This window comes from Macaca mulatta, chromosome 2, assembly GCF_049350105.2.
Source record: "Macaca mulatta isolate MMU2019108-1 chromosome 2, T2T-MMU8v2.0, whole genome shotgun sequence".
NCBI classification, from domain to species: domain Eukaryota; kingdom Metazoa; phylum Chordata; class Mammalia; order Primates; family Cercopithecidae; genus Macaca; species Macaca mulatta.
Genome location: NC_133407.1, coordinates 33,536,001 through 33,557,804, shown reverse-complemented (window position 1 = coordinate 33,557,804; position 21,804 = coordinate 33,536,001). Strand labels below are relative to the sequence as shown.

General features: G+C 40.0%; 1 protein-coding gene across 1 annotated transcript in view; it reads right to left on the bottom strand.

The window, feature by feature from the left end:
- COL6A5 (collagen type VI alpha 5 chain) overlaps window positions 1–21,804 on the bottom strand; it is a 125,061-nt gene that overhangs the window by 71,587 nt on the left and 31,670 nt on the right. The window contains exons 5-13 of the mRNA XM_015132208.3: window positions 19,890–20,450; window positions 16,123–16,677; window positions 13,502–14,077; window positions 9,828–10,403; window positions 7,740–8,080; window positions 7,552–7,633; window positions 4,517–4,659; window positions 3,840–3,932; window positions 2,015–2,068 (exon numbers count right to left, since the gene is read on the bottom strand). Of these exons, the coding sequence (XP_014987694.3) occupies window positions 2,015–2,068; window positions 3,840–3,932; window positions 4,517–4,659; window positions 7,552–7,633; window positions 7,740–8,080; window positions 9,828–10,403; window positions 13,502–14,077; window positions 16,123–16,677; window positions 19,890–20,450 (2,981 nt within the window). The remainder of the gene's footprint in view (window positions 1–2,014; window positions 2,069–3,839; window positions 3,933–4,516; window positions 4,660–7,551; window positions 7,634–7,739; window positions 8,081–9,827; window positions 10,404–13,501; window positions 14,078–16,122; window positions 16,678–19,889; window positions 20,451–21,804) is intronic.

The following is a 21,804-nucleotide window of genomic DNA, read 5'->3' as shown; positions in this document are numbered from 1 at the left end:
TCTTTGCTATTGTGAATAGTGCCGCAATAAACATACGTGTGCATGTGTCTTTATAGCAGCATAATTTATAATCCTTTGGGTATATACCCAGTAATGGGATGGCTGGGTCATATGGTACATCTAGTTCTAGATCCTTGAGGAATCGCCATACTGTTTTCCATAATGGTTGAACTAGTTTACAATCCCACCAACAGTGTAAAAGTGTTCCTATTTCTCCACATCCTCTCCAGCACCTGTTGTTTCCTGACTTTTTAATGATCGCCATTCTAACTGGTGTGAGATGGTATCTCATTGTGGTTTTGATTTGCATTTCTCTGATGGCCAGTGATGATGAGCATTTTTTCATGTGTCTGTTGGCTGTATGAATGTCTTCTTTTGAGAAATGTCTGTTCATATCCTTTGCCCACTTTTTGATGGGGTTGTTTGTTTTTTTCTTGTAAATTTGTTTGAGTTCTTTGTAGGTTCTGGATATTAGCCCTTTGTCAGATGAGTAGATTGCAAAAATTTTCTCCCATTCTGTAGGTTGCCTGTTCACTCTGATGGTAGTTTCTTTTGCTGTGCAGAAGCTCTTTAGTTTAATGAGATCCCATTTGTCAATTTTGGCTTTTGCTGCTGTTGCTTTTGGTGTTTTAGACATGAAGTCTTTGCCCATGCCTATGTCCTGAATGGTACTACCTAGGTTTTCCTCTAGGATTTTTATGGTATTAGGTCTAACATTTAAGTCTCTAATCCATCTTGAATTAATTTTCGTATAAGGAGTAAGGAAAGGATCCAGTTTCAGCTTTCTACTTATGGCTAGCCAATTTTCCCAGCACCATTTATTAAATAGGGAATCCTTTCCCCATTTCTTGTTTCTCTCAGGTTTGTCAAAGATCAGATGGCTGTAGATGTGTGGTATTATTTCTGAGGACTCTATTCTGAGGATCCTTCCCTGCAAAAGGAGGAGGCCTTGCCCATGGCCACAGGTTGCTGAGAGGTACCTTAGCCCTATGGCTTCCCATTGCCTGGACTTTCTGCCAGTGGTGGGCTCGGCCAGGCAGGTGGGTGACACTATTCCCCACACTGAAAGCACTCTCATGCTAGTTTGGTAGTCTCCAAGAACCCTTGGAGGGTACAGAGTAGGTGATTTACAGCACCCCCTTAGTGGTCATTTTGTAAACTAGGTCAGCCATTAGATTGTAGAGGAATTTATAATTGCTTGCAGATGAGAAAACAGAGGGTCAAGAAGTTAGGTATCATGTTCAAGGACCCACATCTAGGCCAACTCTTAGCAGTCTGACTCTAGAGTCTTTGCTTTCAATCCTTATAACTTGCTGCCCAGATGAGGAACTGGCCTTGATCTAAGGTGATAGAAATTCAGTTTGGATGTTTTCTGAACTTTTTCCATCCCAAACAGAGCCACCTAAGTGGTTTCCGTTTCTTCAAATTCTTTCTCATAATTTGATTCACGAGAAAGTGAGAGTTCTGGTTTTAAACACGGAGATCTGCAAACCTCTGTGCAGCGTTTGACCATGAAGCCATGCCTCCCATCTTGAGGGATGCCTTGCCCTCTTCCCTTTCCATGGAAGGGAGTATACTCCAGCCTTGGCCCAAAGCCATGTACTAAGCACTGGGTTTTAGGTCTAAAGAGAGCTCCTTGGCAGATAACCTGCTGTGCCTTGCTTGGGGGTAGAAAGGAGGGTGCCCAGGTCTCTCCCACTGATAAAAACATGCCAGGCTACATGTGCAAGCCTGTTCCCTCCTTACCCCAAACTTAGACTTAGTAATTGCCTCATAATTCAGACACGGAAAAATGAAAAGAAAGGCAACCTTCTTCCCACAAAAAAGCACAAAAATCAACATATAAACAAAATAAACATAAACATATAAAAATAAACATATAAACAAAACTCCATCTACCCCTTTTGTATGAAAATAACCTTTAATGAAAAAGAAAGTAAGTGTGTGTGTGTGAGTGTGTGTGTACAGTGTGTGTATAGTGGCAGGGGGGTGAGGGGGAGTCATAAAAACTTACGGGGTCTCCGTCCTCTCCCCTGTGTCCTTTGCTGCCTTTCAGACCTTGAGAACCCTGGGAAGAAAGAGAGAACAATAAATTGTAGTCACCCCCCCACCCGCTATCAAGTCAAACTTGTGAAATCATTAGGCATTCTAAGCGAGTCCCTTCCTCCAACTTGGTTGCAGTTTTTGCAGATGTGGCTGTGAGTTTGGAGAGAATCTGGCAACATCTGGAGCTGGCTTTTGTCCTTGCACTCAGCTCTGAAGCCCCTCTGCAGAAGGCGACACTCCTAATCCTTGCGGGAGGCTGACCTTTGGAACCTACCAGCAGATGAGGCCCACAGAGCCACATCTGTGCCTGAGTGATTTGCAGGGAGGACAGTCGTACCAGCCACAACCCTTTTAGCAGACAAACCTATAACATTTCCAAAGGGATTATTTTATTTTGTTCTGCTATTTTGAGAGCTCAAGGAAGAATAAGCACTTCCAACAACAAGACTGCATATATTTTAATTGCAGTCATCTCTCCCTTAGCCATGTGTGGTTTAACTGTGTCATGGCTTACCTGCGGCAAACATTTCATTTGAGTTTGCTTTCCCCACCCTCTAACACAGGCCCAGCTGGCTGATCATATACCAGGGGGTTTGTGCTTCTGGAACATAATTCTAATATTGACCTGAGCAAAGTAATGGAAAAAACTGTGCTAAACAAAACATCACAGTGCAGTAAAAAGTTCAATATAAATTGTCCTTCCATAAGGATGGATAGTGCAGAACTCATGAGCGAGCATTGTTGATCTCTTTTTTTAAAGAAAAACTTCATTTTTATTGTGATACCTAAAATCCACTTGAAACGTACATAAAAGTGTATAAAATATGAGTGTATAGTTTAATTATTATAAAGTAACTTTATAGAATAATCTTATAATTTTTATATATAAGGTATATGTAGCCACCACGCAGGTCAAGAAATAGAGCTTTATTGGTCCCAAGCACAGCGCCTGTCCCAAGTCACAATTCACCCCTGGCCCCTCTCCACAAGGGCACTCCTGACTTCTGATAATAGTTTCTCGCCTTTTAAGAATACTTCACCAGTTAAGTATTCCTCCCTAGATATAATGTCTTTTAATAAATGGAATTTTACCACACGTATTCTTCTGTGTTTTGCTTTTCTTTTGGTCATTACCTTGTTAGTAAAAATTATTCATGTTGTTGTGTGTAGCTGTAGTTCATTAATTTTCATTGGCATATATTATTGAAAATATCATGACATATTTATTCATCCTATTATTGTATAATATTTTATAATTTGTGTTTTAAAGGGCTATGAATCTGCAATGCTATGATCGTTTTGTGGTTCAATCTCATTCTGTTGCTGATGAAGCACAACTCTTATTTATTTATTTATTTACTTATTTACTTATTTTTAAGGCAATAGGGTCTCATTATGTTGCCCTGGCCGGTCTTGAACAATCAAGTGATCTTCCCACCTCAGCCTCCCAAGTAGCTGGGATTACCAGTGCAAGCTACTACACCCAGTTTCATCTCCACAATTTTTTACTTCTTATCACCTTTCAAACTTTCTAAAGCAAGTACAAAAGTATAAATTGCGAAACCAAGAAGCAACATTGCCAAGGGTATGTAAGAGAAAAGGGAGTTATTCTTGCTAGCAGTATCAAAAGTGAGCTCTCTTGACCTGGATTTTATACCAAAAAAGTCATATGAAATGTCCAAAGGAATTCCATTAGCATGGAGTGAAGGTTGTAAAATCAATCAGTCAGTCTCAGTCCTACCCGTGCCAAATCAAAGCACATTAGATAAAATAGTATCACAGGTGAGTGGCACCTTCATGGCTTGTGGTCCTCGGGTCCCATGAGGTCCTGGAATTCCTGGACATTTGCAGAATGTATAGCAGCAAGTCCTTTCTGCAATGTTTCCCTGGGGAAAAAAAAGTAAAGCTAAGTGAATAACAATTGTCAGAAACTTTATTTCATAAGAATTGTACTCATACAAATCATAATCCACCACCTACAAGCCCATCTTCTCCCTTTGGATGAGGGGCTGCAGAGAATAAGAGGTGCTTTCTGAATTTAACACTGCAGAGAGGGTGCCAGGCACTGCACTGGCAACATCGCCTCTCCAAAGGAAATGACCTCTGTTTATAGACAGGGCATCCAGTATGTGGATGGCCATGACCCAACTTCGCCTAAGACTTGTTGGTTTCTGGTTGACAGTCTTCTGTTTCCTGGAATTTCTGCAACACAGTTGGGGGTTTTTAAATTCAGTTATGAGTTGGTTGGTTTTTTAGTTCCTTATGCATTCATTTAGTGAGATGACAAAGAATGAAAGAATACGTAAAAACAAAATACTATGCTGTGGTCTTCCACACATTTTTATATACTAAGGACCATGCCCTTAATTTAGTAGGGGTAAACAAAGGCAGTCTTTGAAAGTTCTCATCAAGATTCCAATTTAGTTCCCATGGCATTTTGAGCAACTGGGGATTTTGTTCAATAACTCACCAGGTACTGTGATAGTTTTTTGCCCAGCTCTCTCATTCCAATAGTCAGATGAGTCCGGTAATTGAATCCTTTTCCAAATTCAAAGCTAGAAAACTCATGATGAGCAGTTGTGTTAAGCGACACTACCAGCAGAGCATCAAGTCCTATGCGGTAAGAACCACAATATAAATAAAGCAAAGGGGTTGTACATGAAAAAGAAGAAGGCATAATAATTCTGCTCAGTGAACATGATTTAAAGAATTGAAAAGGGGAAAAACAAACGTAAGAGGAAGGAGTACTCCTGACATATGAAGAAACTAACAGTAAATTTGCCTGCATTTTACGAATATGCACCAGCTCTGGTCCCTGACTTTTGCATGAAATCCCCCGATAAAGGTATTCAAGAGAAACAATTTACAAATCTACAGAAAAACACTAATAGAAAACTGTGTTCCACATCTTACCACCAATGTTGGTGCAATTCTTGGACACTGGAAAGTGATTTTTAAGAAAGGGCATTATTCATCTTCAGAGAGTTTTTCTGAATTTTCCTGAATGTAAATTAATGATAATTCTCAAGTTATTCCCAATTCCAAACACCCCTGGGAGGCCAGGCCCTGAGAACATGAGGAAAACCTAGGGCAATTGTCTCAGCTGAACTCCTGACCACATCCAGTTCATTCATTAATTCATCTATTCACTCATTAATTCATTTACTAGTTCATTTACTTTATTCATCTTTTCACTAAGCAAATTTTTAAATTATTAATAGGAGCCTATTATGCATTAATCATTGTATAATACAGAGATACAAATGAGTAAGTCAGGCTTCTTTCCTTCCCAGAGTTATTGGTCTAATGGAACAGAGGGTCAAGAATCGGATAGTTGCTCTGAGAAACATCAGGGTTCTATGAAAGCCTAGAGGAGAAGCTCCTAACCCATTCTTGGAGAGTCATGGAAGGTTTCTCAGAAAAATTGATGTCGAAGCTGATTCTAAAGGATAAATGTAAGTTGGCCAATGGAAAGAACCAGAGAAAGAAGATGGAGAGAGTACCTGGGGAGGAAAGGAAATAGAGGAAGCTCTAGGCAAGGACAGAAAGAAGCGAGGCTGTAAAGTACATTGGAGGCCAGGCACAGTGGCTCACACCTGTAATCCCAGCACTCTTGGAGGCTGAGGTGGGTGGATCACCTGAGGTCAGGTATTTGAAACCAGCGAACTGGTCAACAACATGGTGAAACCCCATCTCTACTAAAAATACAAAAAAAAAATAGCCAGGCATGATGATGGGCACCTGTAATCCCAGTTACTCAGGAGGCTGAGGAGGGAGAATCGCTTCAACCCAGTAGGCAGAGGTTGCAGCAAGCCGAGATTGTGTTACTGCACTCCAGCCTGGGCAACAAGAACAAAAATCCATCTAAAAAATTACATATATGTATAATCTTGGAGGAAGAATGCTAAAAATAATTTCATATGCCTGGAATGCTGAATATAAAAAATAATTTGGCTGGGCACGGTGGCTCACTCCTGTAATCCCAGCACTTTGGGACACTGAGGTGGGCGGATCACAAGGTCAGTAAATCGAGACCATCCTGGCTAACACGGTGAAACACCATCTCTACTAAAAATACAAAAAAATAGCTGAGCGTGGTGGTAGGCACCTGTAGTGCCAGCTACTCGGGAGGCTGAGGCAGGAGAATGGCATGAACCCAGGAGGCAGAGCTTGCAGTGAGTCAAGATTGGGCCACTGCACTCCAACCTGGGTGACAAAGTGAGACTCCATCTCAAAAATAAATAAATAAATAAATAAATAAAGGTTGAAATTGGAAGCAGAGGCCAGGTTCTGCAATGCTCCCAGGCCATGTTAAGGAATTTGATCTATATCCCAAGAACAATGAGAAGGTATTGAAGGGATCTGTGCAGAGAAAGAGACACAACCGAGCAATAAAACAGGATGTATTGTGGCCTTTAGGGAGGTTTCCTCTGGAAGCTGAACCCTAGAAGCCAGTCTGGGCTACACCAAGAAATTCTTAAACAATGCATCTCATTTGACAATTAGTGGAGTCTTCCATTGCTGCATCTTACTCTCAACTTCTGCAATGAGCTTCTGGCTCAGTCTGAAGCTATGACATGGACAGAAAATATATAGTGAGAAGCGCTTTTCCAAATCCATGTTGCTATCTTTCATATGGAAAATAAGAAACAGTAGGAGCTGTCTCGGGTCAGGTTCTCTAGAACTGGAATCTGAGAGAGGATTTTGTATGTATGTGGTATCTGTATTGAGAAAGAGACCAGGAAAGGGAAGGAGATGTTGTAACTAGGAGTACATCTCAATAAAGTCTTAGCCTTTGCCTGATTCATGAGGGACTCTGGAGTGCAAATTGTACTAGAGTTGATCCATTTGAGCAAGAGTGCCAGGTTTTTGTATCCCTATATCATAGTTGCCCCCCACCACCACCAACGTGGGGCATGGTAACCCCACACCCATTCCAAGCATGCCCAGGTATATGGTTCAGGTCAATCAAGGGCATATGTTTATATAGAAGGTCATAAGTCTAAGCACTTGGCCATAGCATTTGCAGCATTTTGGGGAGGAGTGCAAGGGCTGGTCATGAGGGGATGAGACGAGGTATCAACAGCCTCTGCTACAAGTAGCCAGGCAGATCTCAACATCTACAGCATCTGAGTAAAGGTAGAGACTTGTTAAGCATATTCCATGCTTCACTGTTTAAATTTTCAACTCGGCCAGGTGCGGTGGCTCATGCCTGTAATCCCAGCACTTTGGGAGGCCGAGTTGGGCAGATCACAAGGTCAGGAGATCAAGACCACCCTGGCTAACACAGTGAAACCCCATCTCTACTAAAAATACAAAAAATTAGCCAGGCATCTGTAGTCCCAGGTACTCGGGAGGTTGAGGCAGGAGAATTGCGTGAACCTGGGAGGTGGAGCTTGCAGTGAGCTGAGATTGCGCCACTGCACTCCAGCCTGGGCGACAGACCAAGACTCCATCTCAAAAAAAAAAAAAAAAAAAAAAAAAAAAAAAAATTCTACTCAATACCTGCTTCTCTGAGCCTGTCTGATTGATTTTCAAGCATTATGTTGCTTTCACTCTGGAGACCATCTGAAAAAATAAGCAGCACCTAGAGAAATAAGAAAATGGTATGGTGTAAAAGCTAAATATATAATTGGGGAATGAAGAAAAAATGGAAGAATGTGGAGATGGGAAATAGAATGTCATATGGATACCTGGCCCCGGGATGCAGATTTATTCTTAAATGTGTCCCAAAGAGACTGCAAGAACTGTGCGTTCAGATGAGTTGGCCCAGCGACGTTGACTTGCAGCAAGCTGTCAAACACTGCTTTCTGATAGATCTGGAACTTGGCAGGGAATTCTTGATCATTGTTCACCTTAAACGCCAAACTCACCTGCACCTCTGTGCCAGCCCCACAGCTCACACCCCTGATAGAGCTGATGTCTTCTAAGATGCCTGGGAGGTAGGATTCCAGCTGGGGGTGGCCCTGGAACAAAGGCTGCCCCTGCATATGAGTGGAGATGTCGAACCCAACCACTATGTCCATAAAGCAATCTGGAAACCAAGGGAACAGAGTCAAGATTAATGAGTAGACAGGAGTAAGGAAGGAGAGACAGGGCAGAAGAAAGGGGCACTGTCATACCCCACAGCTAGAGGGTCTCTAGTCTCCAAAAAGTGTTCAAGAAGGAAGATACTGGCTGCTTTATCATATACATACATGTGTGTATGTATATATCATATATATATGATACCAACATATATCACAGGGGTTTTCTCTGTCTCCTTTAAAACATTAAAACTTCCAATAGCTATTTGAAGTTCAAATCATAGTTTAGTCTCATCCTCAGTGATTCTGTTGTGTGTGTGTGCACCAGGCATGTGGGCATGCATTTTAATAGTGACATATTTTAATTCATATAATCAGAATACATTAAAGTTTTGAGTTGTCTTTTCAGATTATTTAAGTTTTAGAGATCACAAACACAGATGGCTGCAAATGCAGGTAGATAAGATAGATGATTCAAGTGGGCAGAGTGTGAGGAAAATAAACTAGAGAACAATGACCCATTTCTGGGTCTGTTCACTGTTCAGTTCCAGCTGAGAGTAACTATGTGGGAAATGGGGCCTAGTGTTGTCAGATATTCTGATTTTTCAAAGAGGAGCCTGATGTCTACATTTTTAATGTAGAACCTTCAGTGTGAATGCTGTCAACTAATTTAGCAACTCATCAACACTGGATGCGACAAACAAACTGCAACTGCAAGCTGCCATTTGGTTACTCTGATCCTGCCCAGGTGCTCATTTTACAGATGAGGAAACAGTGATGTGTGGAGGTTGTTGCCGCTGAACCAGAGTTAGAACTCTGGCTTTCTGATTCCAGGCCCAGGGCTCTTTCCACCACTGTAATCTGCCCCTCCTTGAGCACCACAAATGGGACATATAAGATATGGAGAGTTTGGAAAGACTAACACATTTTGTTAAAGAAGTGACTTCAATCATAACAACTCTAGAAACATAAGAACTCTAAGGAATTTCTGCATGTTGTGCAAATTCCACAAACCGGAATCATTCGCTACTGCTTCCTTACATGCTGTCCTCCCAACTCCTAGCCTCAAATTTAGAGAATCTGAGTCCCCCATGGCCAATCTCAGCTGGAGCTGAATGGTGGCATTCCTGTGAGATGCATCATTGTTTTCCAGTTCACTGTCCTCATACTCTACTCACTTGACTCATCTCCATTACCCACCTGGTCTTTGCAGCCATGTGCCTTTGTGACCTCTGGCTTAAATAACCTCTGAGGACAATTCAGATCATTAGTAGGCTATGATTATATGAATGTAATCATTAAAAGAAGAAAAATACACTGTATGCACACACACACATGAGTCCCTTACAAGATGGTTTAACAAAGGTACAATAGTAAAACTTCCAATCAGCAAATGTTTATTTTACTTACTTCCTGCTGATGCAGGGCATTTACTAGGAGGACAGAAATAGGAGACCGAGATCCAGGTGCTAAAAGGAGAATAAACACTGGATTGCCGTGAGGGAACAGGGCTGACCAGAGGACACAGCCCAGGGGTCCCCTCTAGCCTCTGCACCCTTTCCTTGTCTTTGAGGGAGGCTGAGTTATCCAAACTTCCTGGAAGCAGAGAAGTCTCTTATCACCGCACCATAAGTGTGATATTCTCACTAAATATATGTTCTAAATATATGCTCTGCTAGAGCTAGCCCATTAGACACACTTGGGAAATGGAGAAATGAGTTTTCCATGGAAGAAAACCAAACAAGGAGCACTTACTGGTTTTCCCGCAGCTCTGGCAAATTTCACGGACGATCCTTTTTCTCACATCCACATTCTTTAACTTATCAAAGTCTTGAAAAGTGATTATTTTTTCAGAATTGCCTGTTATTAGCAGAAGCTGTTCCTTAGAAACATCTCCTATGCCCAAAACCAGGACACAAATTCCAAGGTCCTTCAGGGTTTTTACTGCATCTGCCACATTATAGTGAGGATCTCCAGATGTGATAACAACCAAAGTTTGGGGGACACCAGCATTTCTTCTCCCACCAGCATATAGATTAAACATGTTGCTCACTTTTTTAAGGGCAAAGTCAATTCTCGGAAACCCACTGCTCTTGGAGACATTCTGAATTTGATTCTTCCACTGGGTTTTAGTCAGAGAGTTTTTCAACTCAATAATACTCTGGTAGTTGCTTCCAAATTGAGCCATACCAATTTTCATTCTTTGAGATTGAATGTCAAAATTATCAATTAAGTCTGACAAGAAAGTTGTCATGGTAACAAAATCTGAATTAGATACCCTGTCAGAGCCATCGCAAAGGAAAATCACATCAGCTTCCTGAAGACTACAGACTGCAATAGAAAAAAGAATAAATTATTTTCCTCATGAATCATTCTAAATTTTTCCTTTCCTCATATACTTAAATTGCTTTGCTAAATACTTCAATTGCTTTACATTAGCAAATTGAGATAAGTTAACAAGAGAAAGAATCACTGATTGATCCTCAAAAAGAAGAAAAAATAGCAAGAGGAGGAAAGATTAGAGAGTTTTTTCAAAGTTTAATTATTTATACAATCCATTTGAAAAGACACTGAAAGCTAATCAGAGAAAGAAAGTAAGAAGTTTGAAAAAATTTCATGTACTCATTAAAAGGTTATTACAAAGGCTAGACATCCCTTCAAAACACCAAGATTGGGACATTTACCCCATCAAGATAATAGTACTTACTTACTGTACTATTATTAGTACTCCTATTACTATTCATGTTATCACTTTACATCCATATTGAGGAGTAGCATTTTAAAAATGCTTTTGGCACATAATAACAACATTAATATTCACAACCACCTTATGACTAATTATTCTAATTTTATAAATATAGAAATAGAACTTAGAGGTTAAGTGATTCATATAAGAGCATACAGTTACTATGGAGTGGAGCTGGTATCTGGACCTCTAGATCCTTTTTATCCTTAAATTTAGCACTTTTTTCTAGTGCAATGCTTTTTAAAAATACCATGACTCAAATATTAGAATTTCTCAGAGGAAGTGTGAATGGCTAGTAAATAGAGCATACAGTCAGCTCCCTGAAGTCCAATCTGAAATGTCCCAAAATCGAAGGGACATTTCTATACTCATTTCCAACCAAACTCAATGGCTGTGGTAGGAGCAGCACTATGGTGATTACTAAAGGTAATTGAGACAGTAGGTTACTCACGGTCACACAATTCCTTGTAAGTGCGGTGTGGCAGACACAAAGACGGGCTGCCCGGATAGACCTGCAAGGAAGAACTTACTTCCCAGCTATGGGAGTATGGGCAGGCAGTAGACAGCTTCCAACTGTCAGCACTTTCAGGGTCTGTCTCACTATAGAGAGATGCCTTGCCAAAGGTCATGCCCTTCTTAGGGCCATCACGTCCAGGCACTAAGTGGGAAGGGAGTTCTCCCTTAGTCCCAGCCGTTTCAGGCTGATGCTGGACAGCTCTCATGGGCGATATTTGCTTCAGAGCTCTCTGCTAGGTTTGGAGCTTTGTTTAGCCTATGTCACTATTTTGAGTTATTTGGTCCATCTTGCTTTCCCCATTTATTTTACAGGTGTGGATTCCTAATAAACATCTTGCATCCCAAACTCCATCTCAGCACCTCAAAAATGTAGGCATGGAAAATGAGAATAAAACAGCCTTCACATTCCTAGGAAAAGACTGAAGTCTTAGTAATGTACTAGATTTGGAGGACACCCCAAACAAATGAGATTAAGCCTGCCTGCAGAGCTTGTAGTCTTGTGACAGATACAGGTAGGAAAACAGCAAATATGTGTCAATTGCTACCACTTCGAAAATAGAAGGTGTGAGAGTTGGGGGATACAGTGGGGACATGAGGTCAGGTTTGGGCCAGGAAACTAGCACACAAAGACTGAAACTTGACAGAAAAGTGAGATGTAGGCAGGCACGGTGGTGGGCTGGAGTGGTCATGGTGGGCAGGATAGTGTGCACAAAGACGTGGAGGAATTTCAGAAGGACAGGGTAGATTTGAAGAGGGGAGGGGTGATCAATGAGCGTGCAGAGGTGGGCAGGGGCTAGATAGAGCTCAGGAGTTTGGAAATTGTTCCAAGGGCACAGGGAGGCCTCCAAAAAAAAAAAAAACTGTGAGCAGAAGAGTGACCGTATCCAGTGTGTAGGAGAAAGAACACTCAGTGTTAAGTGGACTGGCAGGTGTCAGGAATGAGGGAGGGGAGCCTACACTTCAGGGTGAGAGTCCAGGGAGAGGATGGAATGGGCAGAAGAACTGGGGTGGTCCTGCTGCCTTGGGAAAAATCATAATTTTCCTTGGGTAAAGATGATACCATCATTAAATATCTGAAACCAAGAAGATGAATTAATTGCTTACTTAAGTAAGGTAAAGCGATGGTGGTCAGGCATAGTTTTATTTAGCCAAGCAAATGCTGATCTGACACAGGATTTGAGGGAAGGTTTTGTCTGGAGTTGGACTAGTTACAAATATGGAAGTGGGTTAATGTCAGTTTTAAAAACATGATTTATATTAGTTACAAAAGTGAGCTTCTTGTCGGTAGAAAGGAAGGAATAAAGGAGGAAAGAAATGAGAGAAAGGAGGGAGGAAGGAAGCAAAGAAGAAAGGAAATTCAAAAGTTGGTTATTTCATTTGCCACATTGGGAGGACTGGGTCAATACACAAATCACAAGAATTCGGACCCTCCAATTAGGCACAGCAGCCCTTCCTGGGTTACTTATCAGTCTCTACTGCTTTTGAGACCACAAGTGGCAAATCTCACCCTGTCCTCACTCAAATGTGATGTCACCAGCCTACCAACTTCGGTGGTAGCTGGTAATCATCTCAGTTCCCTTCCCTTCCTGTTTCTCAGCCAGCTTCCATTACCCCACATTCAACTCTCATATCCTGCCCTCTATACTGGTGGCACCTACACAGAAAAGCACACCAGACCACTTGAATTTTGATGTCTCTCTAGAATGCCTATGATCCCATTTAGAGGGCCTGGATCTTTGAAGACAAAAGTCTATCCATTTAAACCATGAAACTTTCCACTTGAGTTTGGCCTGAAACTGATGTCCAGTGGCTGCACTGAGACCATTAACCAAATGGAGCACGATAAGCAGCCATTACATGGGGTAAGGTGAATACGACCCTAAGAAGAATTTCTTTCTGCCAGAAAAAGGCAACAGAATAGCAAAATGCCAGGGAATGCATCTGGAACTTTCCTGTATAATCTCTTCAGTGCATGCTGTGGTGGGAAGGAATCTTTGGGATCTTGTTCAATCAACCCATTTCTTTTAGAGATGAGAAAACTGATAGCCTGAGCAGAGAAATATTCAGTCCATAACATCCAGGCAATCGGAGACCTGAGACTTATGATTTATTTTTTGTTTAAATTTTTATTGCTACCCCCATAGAAACTTTAAAAGTAACAACTTACCTTCTGGTGCTTCAGTACACATACTTTCTTGAACAAGTGTGAAAACATCTTTCAGTTTATCAAAATTATCTACATAGATAGTATTGTTTTTATTCCCTGCCATACCCTCAAGTTCCTTTTGGTTGGCCTTTCCTACACCCACTGCAAGGATGGTGATGCCCTTGTCTCTCAGTTCTGATGCTGTGTCATTGAGCTGATCATGGTCATGAGATTTCCCATCAGTGATGACAATCAGCATCTGCTTCACATTTTCCTTGATGCGGCTGCCATGCTCCTCTGTAAACAGGGCATTTGCATGCTTGAGAGCCTTGGCAGTGTAGGTGCTCCCTCCAGTGTCCCTGCGCATCCTCAGATTTTCAATTATTGCTGATCTGTTCGAGTACGTATTAAGGTAGAAAAGGATGTTAGGCTGGTCAGAGTATTTGAGGGCTCCAAACTGAACTCCGTTTCTGCCAACATCTGCTTTCTTCACCAGATGGATAGTTAGGTTAATCATGTGATCTTGATATTGTTTTTTTATACTACCTGAATGATCCAGCACAAACACAACGTCTAGTCCTGTAATCCTTTTACAATCTGAAAGAAGACGAAAACAGAAGTCACAAACTTTCCGCAGTGCATTCTACGCAGGGTGCTGAGAAGGGAAGCGAACTAGCATTTGCCGTGAGTCTACTATGTGTCAGACACTACATCTTACTTAGTTCTTAGAGATGGCTGCTGCCATTTTATAGAAAAAAAAGGCCAAGGCTCAGAGAAGTGCAACTTGCCTACGTCATGACTCCAAGGACATTTGTACCCTATCTATATCACTCCAGGATCAGTGGTCCTTATGCCACACCACCCTATTTTGCTATATCTCATTAGGACATGTAACGTCTTTTACTAAGCAGGCTTTCAACTGAAAGGCAATGTTAGAAGCTAGTTCAATGTCAATGTAATGGTAAGACATACTGATGTTTGCCAAACTGACCTGCTATTGTGGAAAGCTCAGGAGCTCACTGTATAACTTGGTGGTTTTACCCTACTCCCTCTGGCTCCAGGTATCTTTGGACCCTCGGGTATGCAAACCATCCCTGTGTATCATGTCTCTCTGCAGTTATTTATGCTTTTCTCCCTGACGTTTTGAATTAGAACTCAGAAAGGATTGGCCCCAAGTAGAAGGAGAGCAAAAACTCCTATCACTTCTTCCCTGACCCCAAACCGTCCTCCACATTATAAGACAAGTGACTGTTTTGGCTAGCTTTCCAACGTGTGAACTCTTTCCCCACTCTTTTCCTTCCCTCAATAACTTACGCGCATGTATTCCAAAGATTTGCTTTCTCCACTTTCCACCTGCCTAGCTAATTGTCAACTCTTATTTCTAATAATAAAGTCTCAAATTTTTTAAGTTTCTGATACTGTGAATATCCCCAGGTTGTATCTGTAAAACCCTTGGTCAATGACCCACTCAGAACTGGTGACTAGCCATGACCTGATACTTAGGAGACAATCTAATGCATGAGTCAGATGAATTTCAGGTTATGCTGTAGACAAGGCCTCCACATTTACATTAATCAAAATGAAGAAATGCCAAGAAGAGCCTTGCAGGTTTCAAAGTTGAAGCTATAGCCTTTAGGTACACCTCCCAACATTATCAAGAGTTTTGGAAGCACTGCCACCTTTGGGGGAAGAAAAAAATTCCAATTAAGCAGTTACCAAGGAAACTTTAGAACTATCACCTAACACTTACGTGTTTATAAGACATTTTGTTAAGTTTCTGGAAATTCCACATGCACAATTTTGACGAATAAAGTCCAATGAAAATCTCTATGTTGCCAGAGGAACAACACAAAACAAACTTACTCTGGTTTGTTTTCTTAGTTGTATCCAAAACACAGAAAATAGCACATGATAGATTTTAAAACATAGGTGTTTTAGTCTATGTGTGGATTGAGAGAAAGCTCTCATTCAAAAGACATTAAAATTGATAGGCTCAAACTGAAGGTTGTGCAGTACAATTTTAAAAGCACTACAATTTGTAAGAATACAATGATGACCCCAAGTAATCAGAAAAGTGACAAATTACAATTTTCCAAAGGGATGGATACATGAACAGACAAATATAAAATATCCAGTTGATAGAGGTTAAGAATAATAATGTGAAGTAATGAAAATAAACTATCTTTAAAATACCCAGGGTTTTCTTGGTGGGTGGTGCTTAGGATACTAGATAAAATTTAACTAAAAGAAAGACAAAATTGTATTTCTAGTTATTTTCTGCTTAACAATGGCTATAGATAGCCAAGAAACAATTCTAGAGAATAATTTGGGATTCAAAACTGGCTCTGGAAAATCCAGGTGTGTGGGTATTAAACATTTGGAAGTTTAAAGTAAAATTCTGGGATCTTTTTGGAATATACTTGAAGTCACCAATGCCATACTAACTTGTGCCAAACTAGATGCCAAAATTGTCAGTCTGAAACATCCCTGGAGGTCACAGCCATTTTAATATAACATAAAGAAGACTAAAACTTAACATTTAAGTCCAGGTGGAGGCCAGGGCCAGAGTGCCATATACTATTTCTCATTATAAAGTCAACAGCTCACATCCTTGAGTCCTGACAGATAACAGGGGCACTTACCATGGAGAGCACACACACGAAAGACAAGTTTCCTTTCTAGTGCCTTCAGATGATCGAAGTTCTCAACGTGAAAAACTAGGCTGCCATCCCCACTGATCTCTTCTAGCTGAGATCTATTGGCATTGTATACTCCTACAGAGAAGATGGTCACATTTTTGCCCCGAAGAATTCTAGCAGGATCTCTCACATAATCCCGAGCTACTCCATCTGTGATGAGGATGAGAAACTTTTTGGCCCCCAAACGGGCCCCCTTGGAGTGGGTGAAGTATTGACCTACAAAATTTAGTGCCTTTCCAGTTAAAGTGCCTTTATTGATGAGAGACATTCTATCTATTGCATCAGAAATTTCTTGCCGTGTAAAGTATCTATTGAGCTGGAACTCTTCCTTAGTTGTATCACTGAACTGAACAACGCCAATCTGGGTTTTGTCTGCACCAATTTGAATCTTAGTTAACAGGTTTTTCATGAAGATTTTCATTTTCCTAAAATTTTCATTTCCTATACTCCAAGAACTGTCCACCAGAAACATGATGTCAGCCTTCATGTCTTCACATCCTGCATGTTACAAAAAAAAAAAAAAAAAGGATCAGAAATAACCAGGTTGGAATGGTTCTCACAAAGTGGCATTAAGGCAGAAACAAATGCATTAATGAGGAAACACTGAAAGTTAACTGAAGAAACTGTTGTTACGTTTGAAAATTGTATTTGCTTCTTTAGTAGAAGCTGGTTGACTAGAACCCTGAAGCAGAAATGCAACTTCCAAAATGTGTATTCATTCATTCATGCATGCATGCATAACTCATTTATTCATATTTAATTCATTCATTCATAATTTTGAGGTGTATAAAATGCCAAGCATCCAGCCATGTGTTAAGGATGCAGTAGTGATACAAAAAAGGAACCAGAGCCAAAGCAATCAATTCCTTGCACTCATAGTACGAACACTCCAGGGTTTTATGTATACTCTGGAGAAACACAATTTCAAATAATTTTTAAACAGCATTATTTTCTGGGATAATTCTAAGTGATTTCATAAACACTATAAATCAATATTAGAAATTGAAGAAAAAGTTTTTACTAGAGATAAGTGCTTCAGTAAGCACATACTCATTCAACATGGACTGTTCCTTTATACATAAACTTTAGACAGCCTGATTGGAAATGAACATATACATATGTATATATATACACACAGATACATACACACAAATGTATGTACATTCATTGTTCTATATATAATACAGACATATGTACATATATAAAACCAATTTCTATAATCTATTAAAAACAGTATTAATTCATGATACATGTTTTGCATATGTATATGTAAATATATTATCTTTAGCATATATCTTTTTAGTCTTAATCTCTTTTTCTATCTGTAATCTCTGCCTTCCTCTTACAGTTTCTCCCTCAACACTCTGAAGTCTATCCCATACTTCCTGAAAATAAACACAGCATCAGCCATATATTTAAAAAATGAAAAGATGTTAACTATTACTTAATAAAGTGTAAGGTCACATTCTGATCCACCAGGAGGACTACACCACCGTTTTAAGATTCAAGCTGCCTCAGAACCATCTTGAAAGTCATGAGAGGAGAAATTGCTGAAGATGTTTGTGGCCTTGATAGAGTGGCCTTGACCACTGTGGTGAAGTGTGGAAGATTCCCTTCCATGTAACACATATAAAAGAAATAGGCTTTTACATACAGTTTAGTATTCAAAGGATCTACCTCCTGGTATCTATTTGTGACAGAAACTACTTCATGTCCCTGAATATCTATCTTTCCATTCTTCTATGTTAATAAAATTTTAGATAGGCAGATGATTGTCCATCTAAAGATTGTATTTCCCAGCCTGCTTTGAAGCTAGCTGTGGCATTGTGTCTAAGTTTTAACCAAAAGGTATGAGCAAAAGTGATCTGGCCACTTCTGGGTCTTACGTTAAAACAGTTGAGCGTGGTAGGCTCCCTTGGTCCTTTCTCCCTTTCCATGGACAGGAGGTGATAAGAACTGGATCTTCAGTTTTGACTAAAGATGGAAGCTATGTGTTGAGGATGGAATAGCCTCTCTACTAGACCTGGACTATTCACCCTAAACTATGATGTAAGAGAAAAATAATATTCTGTGCTGTGTAATCTGGGGTCTTTTCGCTATTGCAGCTTAACCTGCACCCTATTAATACACTGTGCCTCACTCCATCTGCATCTGCTCTGAGACTCGTTAGTGTTTTTCTAGCTCTGGAAGCTTTGGTTCCTTTGTTTTCCTGCTTCTCTGATAACCATTTTATGACTCATTTCCTTGTCCACAACTTATCTTCTCCTCCAGGCATGATAGTGCTCAGTTTGACTACTTCAACTGCAACTACCTGAAGTGCAAGGGATATATTGTACCTCCCTAGATTCGTCCAGGACCTTCTCCCTTGAAAGGATCTGAGATACAACCTACTTTATGCTTCCTCAAATCCTTTTACTTTTCTTAGCATCAACTCCAGGAAACATTGGGGAATCCTTTATTCTTGCACTCTTTCTAAGACATCCTAAAGATCCAACTCTGTTACTGTCCATAACAGGGAGAAAAATGAACAAAGTTGTTAGTTACTTAGGATTTTGTTATTAATGCTATTTATTTGCTTACTTATTTTTTATTTTTGTTTTTTAGTGGCTCAGAGAAAATTCAAACACGTTTTCACTTTAGTAAGTTCAAATAAGTGAGAATTCTCTTCCTTTCCTCATCGATGAACACCTTAACTACTTTCTGCAACAGCTAACTGTTGTGTAGCGCTTACTATGTTCCAGGCACTCCTCTAACTGCTCCATGTGTGTTATCACCATTAGGCTTCACAATAAGCCTACAAACAAAGAAACCAAGGCAAGTAGACAGTAATTTATTCAAGGTCATGGCTAATCAGTGATAAAGCTAGAGTATGAACCTTGACTCTGACTCTAGCATCTTTCCTCTTTACCAGTAAATTAATGTGCTTCTCAGCAGGCAATATTTTCATGTGCTAATACCAGCAATCAACACATACCATCTTAACTAATAAGCGGTGTAAGTGGCCATTATTAATAATAGAAATAACAAACAACGAGATATGGAAATTTGCAAATTGTTTCTCCTAATTTTGGTACTTAATCTCTAATTAGAACAAAAATGCAAATATGTGTTTTTGTTATAAATAAAAATGAACAATTATTACATATATACTTGATATGCATTTAATATAAAAATAATGGTTGGCATTTATGGTGCTCAACCTATAAGGATTCTCTGATGTAGGCATTATCCTCATTTTATAAATGACAATGTTCCAGGCTCAAGTGGAAGTATGTGAGACAAACCCTAAGCTATCTAGAGCCAAAGTCCATTTTCCTTCCACTGTACCCAACTGTGCACACACAAACACTGTACTTCCCCTGTACTCATCTGTGTATGCACATACATAAACACACACACACCTCACATGCAGAATAGAATCTTTTTCACTTCACAGTAGTGGGCTTTGTCAAGGCCCCAACATTCTTAGCAATTTTCCCACTTATGACTTCCAAGATGGCCTTGGGGCAACTGTTTATAGAGGGATTCTCCAGTCTTGGCATTTAGTTTAAAAGTGAGGGGCTGAATCACTCCATGGTGATAAAGGAAGCTAGCAAAATGTTATCCAGACAGCTAGTCACATCAGGCCTTGTCTCAGCCTTAATTTAGCCATTAATCTGCCTAAAGCAATTGATGAAATGTGGAGAATAAAGCTTTTTTGTTTTGCTTACCTTTTTCAGTGCAGATTTCACGAACAACTTCATTTTTTATGCTTTTCAAAGCATCAAAGTTCTGCCCAAAGTGAACCCTTTCTTCTTTCCCAGCAATTTCTTGCAGTTCTATTTTATTAGCTGCCCCAATGCCAACTGCGTGAATGGTGATTTGCTCAGCCCTTAGTCTCTTACCAGGTTCCACGACTCTGTCCATGGACATCCCATCAGTCAACACAATGAGGTAACAGGGAACCTTGCTCATTCTATCCTTACTTCCATTTTTTATTATTTGTAGTATGTAATCCAGAGCTTTCCCAGTATAAGTTCTACCAGTTAGTTGCTTAATGTTAAAAATAGCCTTTCTTAAGCCAATGTCATTAGAATAGTCACTGATATAAAATTCTACTTCTGCATTATCTGAATACTGCACAACTCCAACTCGGACTTTGTCTGGGCCAATGCTAAACATTTCTGTCACTTCCAACATAAATCTCTTGATTTGCTCAAACTCTTTCTCCTGGATGCTGCTTGAGCCATCAATGAGGAAATGGATATCAGCCTCTTTGGTATCCACACAGCCTGGAAAACAAAGTGCATTCTCTGTAAATTAGAGAACGTAGAGAGAACTTTGCAAGAGGGTTTGTGAAGTAACATGAGGTTGAGGCATTTCTAAAGAACGAAGACTTCATTTTTGCATACAGCCTGCACACTTCATTAAGCACACTCATGCCCATTTTCTCCTTTGAAATGTACAACAACCTTGTGAGAAAATTGAAACAGGGAAAAACGTAGTGGTTTGTCTAAGGTCACATAACCAGTAAATTAAAGAGTAAAGACCAAATTCCCGAGACTCAAGGCTCCAAGTTAAATAGTTTTTCTAGCATTGACACCTGCCTTCTTAGACAGTTTATGTCCTATCATTTCTTGAAAAAAGGCATGGGATTGACGACCTTCTACTCTTACTTCACCAATAATCTTTTTTTCCCAGAGCAACTAGAACAAGATATTTAAAGCTAAACTTAGATCACATTGTTCTTCCTCTTAAATGATCTATCATTGCATTTGGAACTTAAAAACTAAAACTTGGCCTTATCTTGTCTCCTGCTTTTCTGACCCTATTTCCAGCAATTCTTCATCTCACTCACTGTGCTCCAACCACATTGGGCTTCATTCTGTTTTCAGAACGTGTCCCTGGGTCTTTGCACGTACCCTCCTCTCTTCTTGAAATATTCTTTCCCCCAAATATTCACATGGCTGCTTCCTTCTCATCATGGATGTTATCAAGTCATCTCTTAAAAAAGGTCTTCAATTCCCCCTATCTAAAGCACACCTGTCATTGTCTATCTTCTTACAGTGTTTATTTTCTTTATGTTACTTTCTGAAGTCACCTTCTTCATTTGTTCATGAGCATGGCCTGTTTCTTACCGCAGAATGTAATCCATGAGGACAAAGACTTTGTTTATTTCTCTGCTTCTGCCCAATAGGCCTGGCATATCATAGGAGTTCGGTTTGTTTTTTTTAATAAAAGACTTCTCAATGTTCCTTCCTTTGTTAAGCTGAATCTATGAAAAACTACTTTTGCTTTCTTAGCAGTCTGTTTACTACTTTATGTAGTCATTCGTAGAAACTGGGTAAGAGAAATAACATATTTTCAAAATTTTTGGCTGTGTGTGTCATTATCTGGTTTTCTTGACAGCTCTTAGGTAATTTATAGCTATTGACACTACTTCAGCCCACAGCAGTTGCTCCTTAGGAAATCGGATATACTGAAAAGAAACCTGACCCTGAGAAATGAACTATAAAATCAATACATAAAGCATTAGGGCAAAGATAAGTGGTTATCTGCAGAAGACAGGATTGATTCCAGGCCAACAAAACTTGAAAGTAACCAGAATGCATTAATTTATACATCTAATAAAGAAGAATTAAGTCT